The sequence below is a fragment of the Puma concolor genome, chromosome B3, assembly GCF_028749965.1.
Source record: "Puma concolor isolate L17-30 chromosome B3, mPumCon1.1.hap2, whole genome shotgun sequence".
Classification (NCBI taxonomy): domain Eukaryota; kingdom Metazoa; phylum Chordata; class Mammalia; order Carnivora; family Felidae; genus Puma; species Puma concolor.
The window spans coordinates 47,955,539-47,978,290 of NC_141672.1; the positions used below are offsets into that span (position 1 = coordinate 47,955,539).

The 22,752-nt window shown below is 39.6% G+C and overlaps 1 protein-coding gene and 1 long non-coding RNA gene across 7 annotated transcripts in view; one reads left to right on the forward strand and one right to left on the reverse strand.

Moving 5' to 3' along the window:
• The window catches only part of LOC147579955 (uncharacterized), a 489,173-nt gene that overhangs the window by 417,028 nt on the left and 49,393 nt on the right, over positions 1 to 22,752 (reverse strand). The gene's annotated exons all lie outside the window — the stretch shown is intronic.
• FERMT2 (FERM domain containing kindlin 2) overlaps positions 2,879 to 22,752 on the forward strand; it is an 85,698-nt gene continuing 65,824 nt past the window's right edge. For 3 of the 6 annotated variants that reach the window (XM_086709737.1, XM_086709739.1, XM_086709738.1), the window contains exons 1-2: positions 2,880 to 3,017; positions 3,423 to 3,588. In XM_086709737.1, the coding sequence (XP_086565863.1) occupies positions 3,432 to 3,588 (157 nt within the window). In that variant the 5' untranslated portion in view covers positions 2,880 to 3,017; positions 3,423 to 3,431. Of the gene's footprint in view, positions 3,018 to 3,422; positions 3,589 to 22,752 lie in introns of all 6 variants that reach the window. The other 3 variants (XM_086709740.1, XM_086709741.1, XM_086709736.1) reach the window with 2 other exon arrangements.

A 22,752-nucleotide genomic window follows, 5' to 3' on the forward strand; every position in this document is an offset into this window, starting at 1 on the left:
ATTGGAGTCTGACTCTTTCATCTTCAAAACATGCGCCAGCTTGAAATACTCAAAAAGAAGGCCGGAAGAGACCAGCTGCACCCATCCTAATCTAATTATTCCTCCAATGGTACTTAACACGGGGTCACTGCCTTCCTGTGCTCTATACTGCTCAAATATAAACTACTGGTTTTCTGCAGAAAACGTCTAAAAGAAAAGTCTCTTGTCACGCTATAATTAAGTAATTTCACATGTTAAGAAATGGAGTTGTTATTTACAGCATTAACCATCCTCCTCTGTCACTAAATGTAGGGAACGTTCACAGAAGTGTGCAGTAGTCAGAGCAATAGACACTGTGGTGGGAGGTTGTTCAGAAAGTAACTCACTGGAGAGCGAGAAAAGAACGAGAATGTGGAAAGTGAGTGTTAAAAGGGTTTCTGAGACATGACAGCTTCAACCAATCTGTCTGAAGGAAAGGGAATATTCAGAAAGGACATGGATATTTTTGGTTCTGTAAAGGCGTATTTGAGAAGCAGTAGTTATTTGGAACTTACTGGAACACTTACAAAAGTCCTTAAGGTACAATTCTTAGTCTCATTCCTGGCTCCATTATAAAGCTCTATCCTTCCATTTTCCACCTGCTCCCTCCCTCTCCCTCATTTTGTGCCATTCATAATGCATGCTATCTCATAGTTCTTGCATCCTTATACCTTTCCCCAAATATTTTTAAGATAAGATGTGGAAATAAACAAACACCTAAAATGTAAAAGCCAGGATTTCTCTGATAATGAGGTTTCTCCACCGCCTACACTTTCTTTGACGTTTGTATTGATTTGATGCCAGCATGTTTTCCATTTCCTTCGTTTTCAAGCTAAATTTGTGGGCAATGCAAAGAATTTGAAGTCCCTGCTCTCAAAGAACTCATGTTTCATTTGGGGACATTAAAAAACACAAAAGGAAACCCCTGAAAATCCTGCTGTGAGTCAAATACCTATTCCATCATTGTGAATGTAATGGCATGCACAGAGAAATTGAGATGCTGGATGAAATTTAAGGTAGTGATAGAAAAGTTCTGAATGCAAAGCTTTGGGGTCTTAGAAAATGACGAAGAAAAAAAGCTCCCATGATCTCAACACCCAGACAGCTTCTTAACATCCTGGTGTATTTCCTTCCAGTCTTTTTTCTCTGAATATTTGAGAATAGATAAGCTTGTGATGTTACAGCCACAAGTACAGGTTTTTTTCACCCTAACAAGTAATTCCCTATTTTATTAACGTTTTCCTGTATATTTTTAACACCATAATTCACCCAAATATTCCCTCCTCTCTGGACATTCATATTGCTTTCCAAGAGAATTGTCTGGAACCTCCCTCCATGAGTAGAAATAATTGGGAGAATGGAGAGACTACCGACTTGAGGCATCAATTTCTCCATGATGACTAGCTGAAAATACTGCAGTGGTTTTCCCTATTTTTTATGCCAAACCTCTGGCATCTGAATTCCGTTGCTTTCCTTTCTCGCTTTCACGGGTCCCACCCTTTTCTTGAAGCCTCTAACCTCGTTTCCCAATTGCGTTGATGAACAAAAGGGTTATTTGCCTAGTAGGTTCCTCTTCAAAGTAATTGAAAACTGGGGTCTTTTATGGGCCCTGAGATACCTTAGCTGTGTCTTCCTGACCGGAATTTTTCAAGGCACGCGTTTACCAACAAGGCAGGTTCCTGGATGGATGTTTCTGAATTGAATGCAACAGTAAATTGGGGAACTGGAAGTAGAGTAGGACGCAGGAGGGGACCTTTTTCTATCACTAGTCAGTCTCAACAGGTAAAGTTCTCTAGTTCTTCCCTGAACCTGCTGGCACCGTTCCTGAGCCATTAGAATTCTTTCAAGGTGTGGCCGAGGGTGGGGTAGAAGATGTTTAGCCATCTAAAAGACTTAGACTGTTACTTCTAAGCTGCGTATAAAGATACAGAAATACAAAAAGCTGGAGCAGCTGGGGAAAGTTTCTGAAAGTTCTGCATCCCCCGCGCCCCCCAGTGACCACCGTAAGGGTATTTGACTCGCTTCTGGCTGGAGCTTGTGAACGGGTTAACAGCGCAAACTCCTGGGAGTCCAGTAGGAGTTGCTGATTGTGCCGGACATTGCTTGCAAAGCAGTTTCTGTGGTTCGCCTCCCTCCGGGTTTTCTCATTCTTTTGTGGGATGTTCATGCAGCTAGCTTAGCCATTTACTTCCTAAAGTTTTCACTTCCCAAACCCCTCTCTCCAGCTCCCGGAGGGTGGCACCTCTTCCCGCCCCGAGACTTCGGGACCCGCTCCAGGCGTGGGGAGGGGGCGGGGGACTTTGTTCCCTCCACACGACCTTGCCCTGGGAATTTCCTGTGGCCGTTTCTCACGGACAAGCCCACTTCTCCCGCTGGACGCACAGACACCCACCGCCACGGGCCCCGGCCAAGCCCGAGGCCAGAGCGCGGAACGCAGCGCCGGGCCGCCCACCGCGCCCCCGCGGGAGGCCGCCCGCGCTCCCCTCGCTCCCCCTCCTCAGGTCCCGCCGCCGAGAGCCCGGATGTTGGATTCAATCCCTACTCCCGGTCCTTCATTTCCATAAAAGGGCAGCGGCTCGGCGGGGCTGAGATTGCTGCGCCGCGGGCGCCCCCCGCCTCCCCCGCTCGGCTCCCCCCACCACCGCGCGCGCCGCCCCGCCCTCCCCCCCGCCCCAGCCCGGGAGTCCGCGCGGCCCCTAGCCCGCGGCGCGGCCGCGGGGGACAGTGGGGGAGGGGGCGAGGCGGTCCGGCCCGCTCGCGACTGCTCGTCCGGGCGGAGGAGGAGGGAGCAGGCGCGCCCAGCCCGAGCCGTCCGACTGAGGGGGCGGGGAGAGAGGGGTGGAGCGCCGGGAGGGAGGCTAGGGGCCGCGACGACAGGACTCCATTAGTCGCTCCAGCCGGGAGGCAGCGCTTCGCCGGCTGAGGAGGGGGTCCGGGCGCCGCCGCCCCCCGCGCCTGTTGCCGCGCGAGCCCCGGGCCGGGAGCGCGAGGAGCGCGCGGTGAGAGGGGCCGGGACCCCGGCGGGGACCCGAGGGGGAGAGCGGGCGGGGAGGAGGGACGTGGGGCCGGCGGGCGGCGTCGCCCCGCGGCCGGCAGTACGGCAGGTGAAGCCCGCCGCGGTCCGCTAGGCGAGGGCCGCTAGGCTGGGGCCGCGCGGGGCGGGCGGGCGGCGCCGAGTCCGGCCGAGGGCCGCCGCCGTGGCGGGAGCGCGGGCGGCCGCCGGGAAGGGCGCGGGGCGCACAATCCGCCCGCGCTCCCGCCCCGCCGCCGCGCTCCCGAGCTCGTGCGGAAACCCTCGGGGCCTCCGCCTTCTCCCGCTCCGCGGCGGACCCTGCGAATTCGGTGGGACTTGCCTTCCTTTGGGGGAGTGACGCTTACGAGAGCCATTTCCTCCGTGCTCGCAGGAAGGAGCCATGGCTCTGGACGGGATAAGGATGCCAGATGGCTGCTACGCCGATGGGACGTGGGAACTGAGCGTCCATGTGACGGACCTGAACCGCGATGTCACCCTAAGAGTGACCGGGGAAGTGCACATTGGAGGGGTGATGCTCAAGTTGGTGGAAAAACTCGGTGAGTAGCATCCCAGCCGCGGCAAGATAACGACCTCCAGACTGAGGCTGCGGAGAGGGGGAGGCGGCTGGGGGAGGGGTGGATTTTGGAAATCCTGCTTGGAATCCCGCAAATACTTTGCAAAACTCAAAGGTCTTTCAGTGTTTCAGGAAACAGACTTTTTCACTTTTGTATCTTGTTTTACGTCGTTACTGTTTGAAAATTTCATAATGTAGTGATTCCAGCCTTCCAATTAATAAACTTAATTGCGTAAACAGTTAAAATTGCGAAAACGCTCTACTTCTTTGCATTCAGGGACTTCACGTTGAAAGAAATGAGAAAAGTGCGCGAGTGTATGTTGAAAGGGGGACGTTAACAGGGCTTGTGGTTATCAATAACTTGCCTTCAGTGTACCTGAATGTTGGCGACATCTGGTATTGAGAATGATGCAGAAATTCTTTGAAGTATAAACTGTACTGGAAAATGTGTAACTTCTGGTGCCAGTATGAAGGTTCTTATAGCTGTGCTACTACGTGATGGAGTGTATTAAAATGTTCCAGTCATCCACTCTTACGAGGGGTGGGGCAGTGTTTGACTATCTGTAGTCCTGCTTTAAATAAGCTATTTCGAGTGTTCAGTTGTATATTAACAAGCTCATAAAAGAATTTTGTGCTTAAAAAACAGGCATAATTAAACTAATTCAGGACTCAGTATTTGCTTGGGTACAAATGTATATACCACATTGATTTAAAACTGACAAGGTTGAAATACTAGGGTATCCAATAATAGGGACTGTAAGAAAATTCTGCTGTGCATATTTTGCTTGTTATGGAATTTTCAGTTTTAAAAATCAACTGAAATGTTTGTATAGATGATTTTATCACAAGAGAAATGCTCAGAGGTCCGACTTCCTGAGTTTAACATGCCTTTTGTATGTCTTGCAGTTCTGATAAGGTGAGGTGTGGCACTGCCTTTGGGGGGGGGGGAGGGGGTCTTTATTTAAACACAGTATTTATTCTTCAAGGCACTCTGGAAAATTAGAGAAGTGGTTATTTATCAGGAAACATATTTCTTAACTCAGGGATTGTTGTATACCTACCCTGTAAATTTAGGGTAATAGTGCCCCAATGGAATTTGCAAAATAAGGCCAAAATTCATTTAAGTGGACGTTCTTTGTATCTCTGCAGGAAGTTTAATTACTGAAGGACCTAAAAGAAGCTCCTTACCAGGTAGACTCTTCCTTAGGACTGTGCATTGTTGGGCTGAGACAGAGCCCAGGAAAGCGAGCCCCCCTGGGTAGTCCTTTGAGAGTGAGATTTTTGCCCTAGTGTTAATCCAATTAACTGTTGGTTAACATTTTCCTATCTGATTGACTGCATCAATCACTTTGTAAAATACTTGTGAATCTTTTTTGTCCAGCACTAGTGTGGGATAATTTAAGGAAGAAAATAACAAATATAATTAGTGTTTCCTTTGTTTTCAAAGGAAACAAGCATTTGTGTCAGATTGCTTATATATGATCAGTGGACCTTATTAATACGCTGGTTTCAATAAGAGATGTTTCTTATTATGAAAAAGGAGCTGTTGAAGGTGACTGAGACAGCTTACAGTTCTTGAAAGCCAGTCTTTTTCTGATGAATAAATAATGACTTCTATATTTATACTGCATTGATTAGAACTGTTTATTGCAGAATCACAGACATAGAGATATAGAGAATAAACTATTTGCAGACAGAACTGATGTTAATATTGACTATAATCTGAATCTTTTCATGTTGATACTTTTTAATTTTTTACGCAGTGAAAGAAGCCCAGCAAAGTGGGAAATGCTGTGTACGTGGAAACCTTTCATTTTTCTTGAACTGAACCAGTAGTGATCTGTTAACATTTTGACTTCCAAATAGAAAGTGCTTTTCATCATTATTCTGACTTATCTGTTTGGTAAAAGTGGAGCTAAATGATTTTTTGCTCCTGGTTTTAGGATTAGATTCTTTGAATGGTAAACTATTTTGTTACCTACTGGTACTGAGAAGAGGAGAAATTCAGTAGGGCAGGATCTAAAATTTACAAACCAGGTTAGTCAAATTAAAAAGGAACTTTCTTCAGAGTTGCTTAAAACTGCTGTGGCTTGCCTTTTGAAACATTGTGTCCCTGAAGGTTTTAAAGGGTGGACTGGGTGGACTTGTCAGCAACTACAGTAGATGAAAGCAGCTTGCAGAATCTAGATGATAAGAGGTGGATATGGCACAGGGTCATGAGTCTTGGGATTGCTGAGCAGAGATGGACATTTACCAGAATCCGACTTCTATGGCTTTGGAAGTTATGGTACCATAGAACAGAAGGTATTGCAGCTTTCACCAACATCTTCAGATCCCGGATGCCTGTCTGGTGTTCTTCTTACTCTCCTCAGAATCTGTATGAATACCAGAAGCATTAAGTTTTAAGGATTTCTTCCTGTGTAACCAGTAATAACAATTATTTCTATGGATTGATAGATTGTATGATGACTCCTCCCTTCAAAATTGTATTAAAATTCTGTATGTGGGGCTCCTGTCTGGTTCAGTCTGAAGAGTCAGTCTGGTTCAGTCTGAAGAGCGTGTGACTCTTGATCTTGGGGTCGTGGGTTCAAGCCCCATGCTGGGTGTAGAGATTATTTAAATAAATATTTTTTAAAAATAAAATAATAAAAATTTGTATGTGCACATATGGAGTATTTTGAGAAGAGGCTTTTTATTTTTTTTATATATTTTTTTAATGTTTATTTATTTTTGGAAGAGAGAGAGACAAAGCACGAGCAGGTGAGGGGCAGACAGAGAGGGAGACACAGAATTTGAAGCAGGCTCCAGGCTCTGAGCTGTCAGCACAGAGCCCGATGCGGGGCTTGAACTCACGGACTCCAAGATCATGACCTGAGCCGAAGTCAGATGCTTAACGAACTGAGCCACTCAGGCACCCCTAGAAGAGGCTTTTTAACTTCCATTAGATTCTCAACGAGGTCTGTGATCAGAAACAGATCATGACACAACTCCTGGGTTTGGCCCTTGAAGGTCAGTCAGCCTTATTGTGAAGGTATAGTGTTCAGCCCAAACTTAGGCACTTCAATTAAGCAAGCTAAAAAAAACTAAATAATGCTTCCTTAGTAGTATCGGCAACATTATTTTATTTACTTATTTATTTAAGTTTATTTATTTTGAGAGAGACTGGGGGAGAGGCAGAGAGAATCCCAAACAGGCCCCACATTGTCACTGTAGAGCCTGACATGGGGCTTGAACACATGAACCCCGAGATCATGACCTGAACTAAAACCAAGAGTCGCTGATTAACCGACGGAGCCACCCAGATGCCCCGACGTGGTTGGAATTTTATAAAGAACTTTCGCACTTAAGGTCATTAAACTATGATTTTTTTGGGGCGCCTGGGTGGCGCAGTCGGTTAAGCGTCTGACTTCAGCCAGGTCACGATCTCGCGCTCCGTGAGTTCGAGCCCCGCGTCGGGCTCTGGGCTGATGGCTCAGAGCCTGGAGCCTGTTTCTGATTCTGTGTCTCCCTCTCTCTCTGCCCCTCCCCTGTTCATGCTCTGTCTCTCTCTGTCCCAAAAATAAATAAAAAACGTTGAAGAAAAAATTAAAAAAAAAAAAAAACCTATGATTTTTTTGATGTCTGACTTTGATTCAAAGATCTGAAAAGCTTCTTTAAATCAGTGTAAAACTCATGTTATTCTGCACTGACCTTTTAAAAGAAAATAAAGAGTGTATGCTATGAAGAAGCGGGCTTTAGAGAATTCTATCCTGATGTCACAGAAAACTTTTTCTATCTATGACTTAGTTTAGGCTGATTTAGAGAAATAATCTCCACAGTGGTCCCCTCAATGTTTATACCTCATTCTGAAAATGAAGAATTGTTATTTTTACCTTATTATTTTTTAAAAATCTAGGTTGAAAGCTTCAAATAGAATTTTAAAAATTTATTGTACTTTTTGTTAAAAATAATTTTCAAACCTGTAGAGTGTTTTTTATTTTAAAGTCAGGAGTTAATAAGGGGTCCCTGACTGGCTCAGTCAGAAGAGCATGTGATTGTTGATCTCAAGGTTGTGAATTTGAGCCCCATGTTGGGTGTAGACATTACTTAAATAAATACAACTTACAAAAACAAAAAAGTAGAGTTAATATAAAGAACATCAGGGATAAGAATTATAAAAATAAGACATCAGAATAAAATGATAAGCTAATTGTATTCAAAACTAAGTTTTGTAAGGAAGAGGCCCAATTTTATGGGATTCCCTTATGTTCCTCTGCAGATCAAGAAATACTAAAACTGTTCTATTCAGTAGTACTCAGAACTTAGTATTGAGGATTCTAAATGCCAAAGAGCTGCTTTGTTTCACTGTGTTTCAGCATCACTTTATAAATGTCTTTTCTGAACTTTTTTTTTTCTTTTCTGGATTTCTGTCTACAAGTTTGTGAGTTCACGGGGCTCGAACTCACGAACTGAAAGAGCATGACCTGAGCTGAGGTCAAGATCAAGAGTCCGATGCTTAACCGACTGAGCCACCCAGACACCCCTAGATTGTGATTTCTGAGTTTCTTTTTGCTGTGAGTCTATGAGTAGGAAGAATGTAGAAGTGCGGTTAGATCAGGTTAAAATATAGAGAAAGAAAGTACAAATTGGTGGACTCAGGAATAACTAAAAAGAAATACATGGAGTTGACCTAGAAAGTTTAAGGAATGTTTCTGAATGTAGCCTTTAGAAAGAAGTCCTCCTTGCATTGAAGTGTGTTATGTTCTTGGTGTAAATAATAGTGTACATTTATGTTGGAGTTGCATGTTCAGATAGAGTTAAGTTGTGAAGTTAGTACATGTGACAAAAAAATAGATTTTAGTTAAAATAACCTTTGAAAATCTCTTAAAGTGGTTGTGAATTATGTTATACGTTTATTGTCTCCTAGAAGTACAAAGTAGCTAGTGTTTCCTTCAGAAACTTTAAAAATAAATTTCTTTAGCTGAGCACCAGGTGAAGAGTTGGCTTACATTGTGGGATCTGTTGCACAAGAATCCTTTAAATACTAGGAGTGAAGCTTGGCAAGATGCACACAGGGAGAAAGGCATGTGTTAACTGGACAGCTCCATTCTCATACTTGTGCTTAGTGCTCCTTGGGGAAGGCATGTTTGTTAGTGAAATGGTGCCTATGCTGTTGAAATCCACAGTGTTTTTCCCTGAGGGCTTATGGTTGAATTCATGGAAATGAAATAATGTACATGGTGCAACTTCACTGCATTTGTTGTGAAATATATTAAGATTACAAAAAATTGTTAAAAAAATCTTTTGGAATGGGATGGGAGAAACACTCAATGGTAAAATCATATATATTGAAATGGATTGAATTTTAGCTAAGTATGTTCTATCTGACAGCATGTCTACTCTTTTTGGAATACTGTTAATGATCCATAAGAATTGGACATTGGATTTTATCTGTTTTTAGCAGATGTTAGTCTTCTTAAGATTAAGGACAGTATGTAAATTTTACTAAAAATTGCCATAGCATTAAAAAAGTATGAGCTGTTCCTCAGAAATATTATGTGTTGTTTGCTGCCATGTTTTGTACCCTGTTGTTTTTTAAATGAACCAATACTGTTTGATTCAACTAGAGTTAACTTACAGAGGCACTAAAAATAATGTGTCTTTTTAAATTCAGTTTCTTGGGGCGCCTGGGTGGCACAGTCGGTTAAGCGACCGACTTCAGCCAGGTCACGATCTCGCGGTCCATGAGTTCGAGCCCCGCGTCAGGCTCTGGGCTGATGGCTCAGAGCCTGGAGCCTGTTTCAGATTCTGTGTCTCCCTCTCTCTCCCCCTCCCCTGTTCATGCTCTGTCTCTCTCTGTCCCAAAAATAAACGTTGAAAAAAAAAAAAATTCAGTTTCTTAACAAAAGGTCTCATTGGAGATGACTAATAGCTATTTAAGAAAACTTAGAGAATATTAATGTTTTACTTTTTATCTTCAACACCTTTTGAAATTTCAATCTTATAAATTCAGTAGTAATAACTGAGTACGGTATAATCTTCACCTAGGTCACCAGTTAGCATCTTGCCATTTGATTTCTCTATACCCACATACATTTTTTTGAATCACTTTCAGTAAGTTGCAGATATCATAACCCTTCATTCCTGAATATTTAAAATATGTATCACCTAAGAACAAGGACTTTCTCTACGTATTATGTTACAGTTATCGAATTCAGGGAATTAAACATTGATTGAGTCGTATTGTCTAATACGCATCTCTATTCAAATTTGCCTCTATTCCAGTAATGGCCTTTGGTTTTTTCCATCCAGGATTTCATTCCACATTTAGTAGTCACTAAACTGTTCTTTACTCACTCTCCTTTAATAATACATTGTGGCTATCAAGTGTTGCTAGTATTACTAGACATTGTTAGGTATAGCTTTCCCATAATGTTGGCTGTCTTCAGGCTGTAGTAGATGCTAATGGATACCAGAGTAATAAAAAACAACATTCTGGGGGCGCCTGGGTGGCTCAGTCGGTTAGGCGGCCAACTTCGGCTCTGGTCATGATCTCGCGGTCTGTGAGTTCGAGCCCTGCATCAGCTCTGTGCTGACAGCTGAGCCTGGAGCCTGTTTCAGATTCTGTGTCTCCCTCTCTCTGACCCTCCCCCGTTCATGCTCTGTCTCTCTCTGTCTCAAAAATAAATAAACGTTAAAAAAAAAAAAAAAAAAAAAAAAAACAGCATTCTGGCCCTGTCACTTAACCTGGTGTGTGTGATTTTTGAACAACTAATTTGACCTTCCAAGGGGGTTTTTGATGTCTACAAAATGGAAATTAAAAAAACAAAAAACAAAAAAACAAAGCACTTTCTCATAGGCCTTGGTGAGAATTAAAAGAGATAATATGTGCGAAAATGCGTTTATAAACTATTAGTGTTATACAAATGAGAGGGGCTGTTTTCTCTGGCATTGAGAGCCCCTGAATATACAGAATGGGGCGGGGGGGGGGGAAGTGGGGGGAGGAAGGGAACTGCTTTTAAAAGGAGTTAAATGTAATCTGGACTATTTAATAGGTTACAGCTTTGAAAACAGAGACTTGTACTCCTCAGAGTTTAGTTTGGGGCTGCTTTGTGTTCTCACCCCCTAAACGAGAAAAATAGCTATCATTCCAGACACACACCTACCTCTTTCAAATGTAATAAAAGCTATTTAACTGCTGTTTTCTTAAGATTTCTGAAGTCAAATGGACCAATAAGTGGATGATGGTATTACAGAGATTTGAAAAATCTATAACCATGAGGTCTTCAGTAGTAAATTAATTCTTTTTATAAGAGCAATGTTTTTTTATTCAGTTATAACAAAGGAATGATATAAAATTGTTTCTTGGCACATGAAAGCATTCAACCCGTTTAGAAACTAATGAAATTGGTTTTGGAAAAAAGTGAATGTATGCAGTATTTTTATTTAAATAATTATTTTACTGAAATAAAAACCAATAATGCTAATGCTATGGTATGTTACAAAATGGTATATATGCCCTGTGTGAGTTAAGCGAATATTCTAAAGGAATATTTTTAAATGATTTTTTAAAATGGAGGTATGATGTTCTACACTGGGTTTGTGGTTACAAATTCATATCCATTATAATTCATTTGTAACGAATTATTTGCATAATTGCATTTATATTAGTTTTTTGTTGATGTTTATGTTACTGAGGTACAATTTACATTACCTTAACATTCATCCTTCTTAGTACAATGTGCTGAGCTTTAACAAATGTATGTAGTCATGTAAAACTACTGTAGTCAAGATACAGGATTTATCTAGCACTCCAAGAAGTTTCCTTGTATCCTTTACAATCAGTCCATCCCCTTAACCCCAACTCCTGAAAACCCCTGATAGTTTGCCTTTACTAGAATGTCCTATAAATGGAGCCACAGAGCATGTAGCTTTGAGTCTGGTTTCTGTCACGTAGCATAATATAAAATTTTTCTAAGTAAAAATTTTTTTTAGCATAGTACATTTAGATTCATCTATGTGTCATGAGTGTAAAAGCAGTTTTTTCTATTTCTGTGTAGTTTATTGTAGGGATGTTTACCAAGTTTATCCATTCACCAGCTAAAGGGCATTTGTGTTATTTCCAGTTTGGAGAGATTATGAATAGGGCTGCTGTAAACATTAGCATGAAACATATATTTTCATTTCTCTTGGATAACTACTGAGGAGTGGGATTGCTGGGTAGTATGCTAAGCATATACTTAAATTTATAAGAAACTGCATCTTTTCAAAAGTGACCACATTATTTTGCATGCCTGTCAGTACTGTATGAGAACTGGAAGAAAACAGTTTGAGAGTTCAGTTGCTCTGAGTCTTTCCCCAGCACTGGTGTTGTCAGGTCTTTTGTTTATATTTTTCTTAATTTTAGTCAGTCTAATAAGTATGTAGGGGTAGCTCTTTATGATTTTAAATCACATTTCCTTAATGATGGGGAGCTTTTCACATGCGTTTATGCCATCTGTATATCTTTTTAGTGAAATGTCTTCATACCTTTTGCCTGTTTTTAAAAAAATTATGTTGTTATTGAGTGTTATGAGTTCTTTATGTATTTTAGATACAAGTCCTTTTTCAGATATGTGTTTTGCAGTATTTCCTCCCAGTCTACCAGTAGTCATTTCATTTTCTTAACAGTATATTTCAAGGAGCAGAAGTTCTTAATTTTGATGAAGTCCATTTTATCAATTTTTTTCTTCTCTGGGTTGAGGCTTTTAAAGTTGTCATATGTAAGAAATCTGCCTAACCTGTGGTGTCCAATGGAAACCAATTTGTTGCTAATCTACTAGAAAACTTAGTTTTAGTCACAAATACTATCATGAAGCATCTTTGAATAATCAAAGAAAAGTTTCAGAATTTAATGTTCTAGGAATGTTACAGAGGAATTAAGTCTGGGTTCTAATCTTTAATCCCACCACTTAATAGCTGTGTGATTTTTTTTTTTTTTTAAATCAGAGTTTTCAATGTTTCAGAATCTTAATTTCCTTATCTATACAGTATAGGTAAACACAGAATAAGCCTTCATTTAAATTTGTTTCCTTCTCTTTGTAATTTTATTAGAGTTCTTTGATCATTGTATTTCAAATGTGGTAACTCCTTCAACTAGATGATACACCATTCTAAAATAATCCTGTTGTGGATAAAAGGATCCTTATTCAGGGGTGCCTGGGTGGCTCAGGCGTCTGATTTTGGCTCAGGTCATGATCTCAAGGTTTGTGAGTTCGAGCCCCACATCAGGCTCTCTGCTGAAGCTCAGAGCCTAGATACAGCCTGCTTTGGATTCTGTGTCTCCCTCTCTCTCTGCTCCTCCCCAGCTCACGTCTGTGTCTCAGAAATAAATAAACATTAAAAATAAAATCTTTAAAAAAAAAAAAAAAAGGATCCTTATTCAAACCCTGGTCCACTCTCCTTCTCTGAGAATATTATACTATTTATTCCTAGTGACTTACCTAGAGTTACCTGGAAAAATGTTTTGAAAATTTTATCTTGTATTTTTTCCTCAGTTTCAATAATTCTGCTCTTAAGTGAATTATTCTGTATAAGAGAAGAAGATAAGTAGTAAATGATTAAAATGTGAGGTTACATTTGGATTTTCTTTCATGATTCATGTTTTTGGACTTGATTATCTACTATCTAATTGTATGAGGACCAGCCACCTTCAGTGTTTCCTTGGGCAACTTTATATAATTACAGAATTAGGAAGCTGATCATCTCTAGCTCAGAGGAGATGAAATCTGTTTTATAATCTGTAGTGAATCTTTTCTCAAGTATTTAACTCTCTTAGTTTTTATATTATGCTGTAACTAAAAACTATATCAAGTATTTCAAAGATGGTAATTTCAAAGCAAGTGTAATGATGATTTAGATATCTTTTTCTTTTTAATTTTTTTTAATGTTTATTTTTGGGAGAGAGAAACACAGAGTGAGATCAGGGAGGGTCAGAGAGAGGGAGACACAGAACCTGAAGCAGGCTCCAGGCTCTGAGTTGTCAGCCCAGAGCCCAACCGTGGGGCTCAAGGCCCACGAACAGTGAGATGGGATCTGAGCTGAAGTCAGACGCTCAACCGAGTGAGCCACCCAGGCGCCCCTAGATATCTTTTTCTTAATGGAACACTCAGGTTTATGAATAAAACACCAACAAAGTGCCAGCTTTATTGATGATAGATGAAGATGTCTATTGGATAAGTGCTTCCCAGCTTAATATTCTTTAATGTAGTTGTGGAATTTCCTAATCTTTGAATTTAGAAATAACTTGGAAAAAGAGCAAATGATTGCTGTTATCAATTTACAGTTTTATGCAAGGTGTTGAGTTCTGTTGCTGTGATAGAATGCTCTTGTTGTGGAGCATAGATTGGGGTGTGGGGACAGCCTGCTGCTGTGATGGTCCTGACTTTACTATATTCTAGCTGTACCTGTCTGTGCCTCTGGCTGCTCAGCTGTAAAATGGAGTGAATAGTAACTGTATCATAGGATTATTAAAGGATTAAGTTAGTTAATGAATATGAAGTGTTTCAGAATAGACTTTGTAAATGCAGTGATGATAATAATGATGATTGTAGTCCAGGCTCTTTTAGTGGTATGTAAATTTTTCCCTTTTACTGAACTAGATAAATAATGATATTTTATAAATGATTGAGAATATGTCTTTTATAAAGGTAAGCCAAATAATACTTGTTCTCTACCATATTAAGAATTTATTTATTTATTTATTTAATGTTTATTTTTGAGAGAGACACAGAGCACAAGCAGGGGAGGGCCAGAGAGAGAGGGAGACACAGAATCTGAAGCAGGCTCCAGGCTCTGAGCTGTCAGCACAGTGCCTAACGAGGGGCTTAAACCCACATACCGCAAGATTATGACCTGAGCTGAGGTTGGTCACTCACTGACTGAGCCCACCCAGGCGCCCCAGGAATGTATTTTAACTTTAATGTGCTACCTTGCATCACTGTTGGTAGTATTATAAAGAAAATACGACAAGAATGTTTTAGAAGCAGATTTTATGCACCAGTGTATGCAAAATTACAGATAAATTATGCTGAATTGGAAGGTATTTACAATAAATTTAAATTCTGGTTTAGGAAAATGCTCTCATTAAAGGTAAACTTTGTTAGTTTAAGAACTTAGTCTAAGACATGACTACTTATATGTGACCTTGGCATGTTATTTAACTTCTGATTATTTAATCTTACTTAACCTTAGTTTACTTACCTGTTTCTTAGAGTTAGTATAAGAACTAAGGATGGTATTAAAAGGATTCACAGAATCCCTGGTAATTAGTAAGAGCTCAATAAAATGTTATCACCAGTTATATTTTAAATGCTATGTAAACCTAAAACGTAAACTTGAATTGTAGATTGAAGTAGTCTGTCTACTTTGTTTTCACTGTATTTATGTGGTATTTGACCAGAAACACCTTATTTTCTTGCTCTTGTGAATTTTGTTGAATGATTCTGAACTTTCTGCATACGTTACCTGAAGCCAGATTGCCTAGGTTTGAATACTGGTTTCACTGTCTATCAGCTTTGTGACCTTGGGCCAAGTTATTTAACACTGCTGTGTCTTGATTTCCTTACAAGTAAAATGGGGGTAATTATATATTTCCTTATAGGTTTCTTGTGAGGATTAAGTGAATATATATGTGTAAAGTTCGTAGAACGGTTCTTGGGCACCTGGTAAGTACTAGTTTGTAATAATTGTTATTTTATTGAGGATCCTGATGGACCTTTGGAATATCTCACTATTAAGTATCTTACCTTATGGGTTTAAGGAATAAATAAATGCCTTAAAGATCTTAGACAGGGAACGAAAGACTTTAGAGTGAGAAGGGACATTTGTGTATAAGCGTTCCTGCATGAATATACTTCTGTACACTCACACTCTATTTTTGATAGGTTATAACAGTATATAGCAGGAGACTTTGTGGGGATAGAAGAGGTACATAAACTTGACCTCATCAGTAGTAGCAGCAGCAAACGTTTATGGAGGGCCAAGCATTATATTCGGTAATGGGGCATAGTCCCTGCTTAAAATGTGAGCAGCTTTCTAGTACCAAAATGAAAACAGAAGATTGCTTTGACAGTCTGGTTGTGAAATGCCAAAAAAGTAGTACAGGAAGATGATGGAGATTTAGAAGAATGAGCAATGACTGGTCTTATTTGAAGGGGGCCAGAGTGAAAAGTTAGTTCGGAAGGAAGAAAGGCATTCCAGATTGTGACTGCACTATTTATGGTGTATTGAATAATAGCTTGGAGAAGTAGGAGATAAGATTATAGAGAGGACACCTGAAAGTTCGGTAAGAAGATGATACTCTTTCCTATTATTCCTTCACTCACCCACTTAAATATTTTAAATGAGAATCTACTGAATGGTAGACATTGTACTACAAATGGGAGAGATGGGAAGTGAACAAAATTAACTCATTTGTTTTCACTCATTTCGTAGTCGTAGGGGCAAGACAATCTTTAAATAAGTAATTGCTATAATTTGATGAGTGTTGATAATTGAAATAGTTATGGGAGTATCTACTTGGTTACCTGACCTCTGGTATATAGGGAAGGATTTTCGGAGGCAATTACTTTTAAGTTGAAGGTGGAGTGGGAATTAGCCAGAAGAATGGCAGAGGATGTTAGCATAAGGGCATGGGTTGGAGGAAGAACAGGTTGGGAGAAGATGAGAAGTACCAGCATGAGAGGTGGAGTGAGAGAGGGTGGCCATTTGAGGAACTGAAAGAAGTCTATTGATGAGGGAAGAGCAGTCCTGGGGAACTAGTGGCTTGACAGGCATAAGAAATAAGTGCTTAAAGTGCTTTATAAGCCAGGCTTAAAAGATTTAGTGTTATATATACTAAGAGCTGTGAGATACCAGTAAAGACTTTAAACAGGGAGAGACCTCAGATTTTTTCCAATTTGAAGCTCATTCAAGTATGAATGTCAGTAACATAAGATGTAAGCAGTAAAGACCTCTTGGATTCCAAGAAATATTTATTTCAGTAGTCTAGACTCCTGTATGAGGATTTGTTAGTATTTTCTGAGATAAATTTAAAATGTCAAAGCCAATAAAATATTCTCACTAAATTACTTCTTTTTTGAACTGTAGAATGGTTAGCACCTTTGATCACCTTTAAAAGACAAATATAGTTAGTACATTTGTGAGTCAAATACTAACTGGTAAATTCAACCCTGATGTTACTGTCTTAGAATTTGTCAGATGTTGATAATTCATGAACTCCCCAGTCCAGTCTTCTAGGAATTAAGCCAAGTTGAACCAAATTAGTAGTAAGCCTTTAGGATTGGATAGAAAGTTACCCACCCACTGGAAATGAATAATTGGCATACTTTCCTCTATTTGTGGGCACTGTGTAGTTGCATGCACAGTTTATGTGATCTGATAAAGCTTCTCAACTACTTTGGGTTACAATATTTTGTAGTATTAAGTAACAAATTGAAATTGATAGACATTATTTTGAGTTGCTGAATAACTTCAAAAGGCAATTTATAAGCTTAATTGATTCTGTTTTCTTTTGATGACCCAATTCCTAAATTTTCAGTCAGTGAGTTATATCAAAGAAATACCAATTTGTGACTTTTTAGTTTCTAAGTGTGTTCTGTAATTGATCAATCCATCCACTTTAGTCAGTCTTTGAAGCTTTAATGTAAAAATAATCATTTTTTAAATTTAAAGTTGGATAGGGTACTTTATTTTTTAATTCGTATTTTAAAAATGTCTATTTATTTTGAGTGCGTACGAGCAGGGGAGGGGCACAGAGAGAGAGGAGAGAGAATCCTACACAGGCTCCACGCTGCCAGCACAGACCCCCTATGTGGGGCTCTATCTTACAGACTGTGAGATCATGACCTGAGCTGAAGTCAAGAGTCAGACTTTTCAACAACTTAGCTACCCACTTGCCCCTTGAATGGGGTACTTTAACTGAAATATATTGGCAGTTGGGGGTGCTGAGTGACCCAGTCGGTGAAGCATCTGTTGATTTTAGCTCAGGTCTTGATCTCAGGGTTGTGTGCTCAAGCCCCATGTTGGGCATGAAGCCTACTTAAAAAAAAAAAAAGGAGTATATTGGCAATTTGAATGATGTGTAAACTTTGAAGCAGTTTACAGCATCTGCTAACAGATTAAAACCATTTTAAAAAGAAAATGACATACCAGATAGATTTCTGGAAACCATCAGTGCTTTGTATACTTTCAGTATACACATTTCAGTTATCAGGCTTTAGGTCAGTAGCACCAGCCATCCAACAACAGGGTTCCCATTTTAGTTACCACCATACTTTAAGAATGAATAATTGCTTGAAGTAAGAACTCCTCGTTCTTCATTATGTAAATAACAGGTGTGCATTGTGACCCAGTGACCTCTCATGTCACTTATTTCAGAGTCTGCCCGTGGTTGGTCACTGTATATTTGTTACACAGTTCATGCATACACAATGTGTAGCAGTGTTGCCTTTTTGTCTTCCACTAATAAACTCACGACATATTTTACAAAAATGGATCATTGACAGTGGGAATTGTACAGCAAAGAAGCAAAGAGTGATAATACTGGGAGTGAAATTGGAATCACACATGGATGGGGAATTGTAGAAGAAATAGCTCACCATGGACTGTGGATGCTGTCACCATTGAGAGACCTGACATGCAGCCAAAGGGATTTAGTGAAGGCAGATAAGTTGACATAAATGAGGAAGGTGGTATGACAAGAAGGATGAAAATGTCTCAAAGTGACACAAGCAAAAAAAATTGTTATGGAAGGAACTCTCAGAGATATTTCATGACATTGAAAGTGCAAAGGATAGAATGTTGGAAGTTGACCCAAACTTAGAAGGAGTACAACGATTTGCCAAGGCATAGGTGGGCACTGTTTAAACAACTCTTGATAAATTTTTACAAAGAAATATAGCAGTTCTCAATGTTTCTAATGTTTTAAATTACACTGCACTTAATACCAGTTTTTCTATTTTTTCATTTTCCTATTTCACCTAAAACTGACAGAGTTTTTAATCTTTGACAAAAACTTTTGTCATGGAGTAATAACAGTTTTCCATATTAAGGTTTTTTAACATGTTGCCTCTATATTACATTTATTTATTTGTTTGTTTAAAGTGTATTTTGAGAGAGAGACAGAGAGAGCGAGCTGGGAAGGGGCAGAGAGAGAGGGAGAGAATGAGAACCCCAAGCAGGCTCCATGCTGCTAGCATGGAGTCCGATGTGGGCTTGAATTCACAAACCATGAGACCATGACCCAAGCTGCAAGCAACAGTCAGATGCCAACTGAACCACTTAGGCACCCCTGTTACACATGTTTATTGGTTTAATTCTGGGTGCCATACCCTGGGTTCAGTCTTTGAGATACAAGATGAATAAGCTCAAAGACTCTCAATTGAAGTTGTTTATTTAAAATATAATGAAGTGTAATGTCTTATTCAGAGTGCTAATATGTACCTTAACTGTTTTGACAGGAGGGTCAGTGAAGACTCAGATGGTAATATTTGAGCTGATTCTACTGTAGGACTTTATCACCTTCTGAGTGGGCAAAGAAAAAAGTATCCAGGCAAGGAGCTCTGAAACACCTAGTTATGCCACAGACTTGGCCAAAGCAGGAGTTGTAGCTGGGGATAGCTAGAGGGATGTGGGGCACAGATGGTTAAGATTTGTGTAACCAATTAAGATCCTATAAAACACTAGCAAGAGAGGAACTTGGAAAGTTAAGTAGAGAAGTAAAATTACCAAATTTACATTTTTTATTTTTTTTTAATTTTGTAATGTTTATTTTATTTTTGAGAAAGAGAGAGACTGAACATGAGCAGGGGAGGGGCAGAGAGAGTAGGAGACAGAATCTGAAGCAGGCTTCAGGCTCTGAGCTGTCAGCACAGAGCCCGACGCGGGGCTTGAACTCATGAACCACGAGATCATAACCTGAGCTGAAGTCAGACATTTAACCGAGTGAGTCACCCAGGCGCCCCCCAAATTTACATTTTATAAGGTAACTTAGTTTTGCAAAAAAATGGGATTATAGTAGTCAGGCAAGAAATGTTGAGGACTGCAATGTAAAAGGAGAGAAAGGGACAAATTCAATAGCTGCTTAAGAGGTAAGTTCCAAGAAAAACTGAAGGAGAGGAAGAAACAGAATAGGATTCGAGGAGATATATCCAATTTCAAAGATTTAAAGGTTAGGTTAATATAATTACTATTTGCATGATCTTGGTGTAGTCTTCCCTTAATTTGTTGGATGGAGTGGAGTGGAATGGGGGACAATTACGGAGTTATGAAATATTTGCATGCTTCATTGCCAGTTGTGTTTTTTTTTTTTTTTTTTTTTTTTGGTACCTTATTGATTAACAAAATATGTTAGCTAAGGTAGTGTTGGGACTTTCTTTATGCAGTCTGTTTCTGTTTTTAATAGCTATGGAAAATCAGCAATATACTTCTTTGTAGAATATTAATGATCATATTATAGAAACTTAAGTCTTAGATGATGGTGTTGTGATGGAGTGTAGAATGCACTGCTGAGAATTATGTTGTTAAAGAGTAGTTCTGGAAGAATTAATCTTAAAATAAGATTAATTTAGACTTTTGAAGAGTCAAACCAGGAAGAGAGGAAATGACTTGGAAGGTATTCCAATTATTTTTAGATGGTAGAGTATTAATTTTATAATAACATAAATCTCAAATATAAAACCAAAAGTGATTACATAGTTTTTCTAGATTGCTTATTTGCTATTGACACCTGTTTGCGGTTTTCACTTGTTTTAAAGTTCAGCTTAATTTTGCATATTAGCATATGCATTCTTAAAATATTTAAATAGTTGCTAACAGAAACTGTTTTGAGTTTTACAGGCATACCTCAGAGATAATTGCTGGTTTGGTTCCAGACCACTGCAATAAAGTGAATATTGCAATAAAGCAAGTCAGAAGAATTGTTTTGTTTCTCAGTGCATATACAAGTTGTGTTTGCATTATGCTGTTGTCTATTAAGTATGCAATAACAACATTATGTCTAAAAAAGCAATGTGCATACCTTAATTAAAAAAAATACTTTTATTACTAAAAATGCTAACCACTATCTGAGCTTTCAGTAAGTCATGGTCTTTTTGCTGGTAGAGGCTCTTGCCTTGATGTTGATGGCTGCTGACTGATCAGGGTGATAGTTGCTGAAATGGTGGGGTGGGTGTGGCCCCAGTTAATTTCTTAAAGAAATAATTTAAGACAACAATGAAGTTTGCCTCATTGATCGACTCTTCCTTTCATGAATGATTTCTCTGCAGCATGTGATGCTGTTTGATAGCATTTTATTCACAGTAGAACTTCTTTCAAAATTGGGAGTCCATGGTCTCAAACCCTCCTGCTGCTTTATCAACTAAGCTTATGTCCTATTCTAAATACTTTGTTGTCCTTTTGTGTTCATCTTTAGGAGTAGATTGCACCTCAAGAAACCACTTTATTTGCTCATGCATAAGAAACAACTTTATCCATTCAAGTTTTATTACAAGATTGCAGCAATTTAGTCCTTCAGGCTCCTCTTCTAATTCCAGCTCTCTTGCTGTTTCCACGACATTTACAGTTACTTCCTCCACTGAAGTCTTGAACTCCTCATAGTCCTCCATGTGGGTTGGAATCCACTTCTTCCAAACTCCTGTTCATGTTAATATTTTGATCTCTTCCCATGAATCAGGAGTGTTCTTAATGGCATCCAGAATGGTGAATCCTCTCCGGAAGATTTTCAATTTACTTAGCCCAGGTCCATCAAAGGACTCACTATCCATGGCAGCATTAGCCTTATGAAATATATTTGTTAAATAATTAGACTTGATAATTGAAATGACACTTTGATCTATGGGCTGCAGAATGGATGGTGTGTTAGGAGGCTTGAAAACAACATTAATCTCATTGTACATCTTCATCAGAGCTCTTGGGGGACCAGGTGCATTTTCAATTAGCAGTAGTATGTTGAAAGGAATCTTTCTTTCTGAGCAGTAGGTCTCAACGTTGGGCTTAAAATATTCAGTAAATCATATTGTAAAAAGGTGTGCTGTCATCTAGGCTTTGTTCCATTTATAGAGCATAGGCAGAGTAGATTCAGCGTAATTCTTAAGGGCCCTAGGGATTTTTGGAATAGTCAATGAGCATTGGCTTCAACTTAAAGTCATCAGCTGCATAAGCCCCTAACAAGAGAGTAAGCTTGTCCTTTGAAGCTTTGAAGGCCAGGCATTGACTTCTCTCTAGCTATAGCTATGAAAGTCGCAGAAGACATCTTCCAATATAAGGCTCTTTTGTTTATATTGAAAGTTTGTTTAGCGTAGCCACCTTCATTAATCTTAGCTACTAAATCTTCTTCTGATAACTTGCATCTTCTAGGTGTTTCACCTTGCATTTTTATATTCTGAAGTTGGCTTCTTAAACCTCATGAGTCACCTCTGCCAGTTTCAAACTTTTGTCAACTTTCTCACCTCTCTCAGTCTTCATAGAATAGAAGAATTAGGGCCTTGCTCTGGATTAGGCTTTTGCTTAAGGGAATGTTGTGGGTGGTTTGATCTTCTATCCGGACCACTAAAATCTTCTTCATACCGGCAATAAGGCTGTTTTGCTTTCTCATCATTCCTGCTTTCTCTGGAATAACACTTTTCTTTGAAGATTTTTTCCTTTGCATTTGCAAATTGGCTGTGTTGCACAAGAGACCTAGCTTTCAGCCTCTAAGTTTAATCAGTTATAGTTTTTGATTTAAAGTGGGAGATGTGCAACACTTCCTTTTACTTGCACGTTTAGAGGCCATAACTGGGCCGTTAATTGGCCTAATTTCAGTATTGTTATTGTCAGGGAATAGGGAGTCCTGAGGAGAGGGAAAGAGATGGTGGAAAGCTGGCCCGTGGAGCAGTCCGAACACATGTAACATTTATCGATTAAGTTTGCCGTCATATGAGCATGGTTTGTGGAACCCCAAAATAATTACACGATGGTAGCATCAGAGGTCACAGATCACCATAACAAATACAGTAATAATGAGAAAGTTTGAAATATTGTGAAATTTACCAAAATGTGACAGACATGAAGTGAGCAAATGCTGTTGGAAAAATGATTGCAGATAGACTTGCTTGACACACGGTTGCCACAAATGTACAATCTCTAAGAA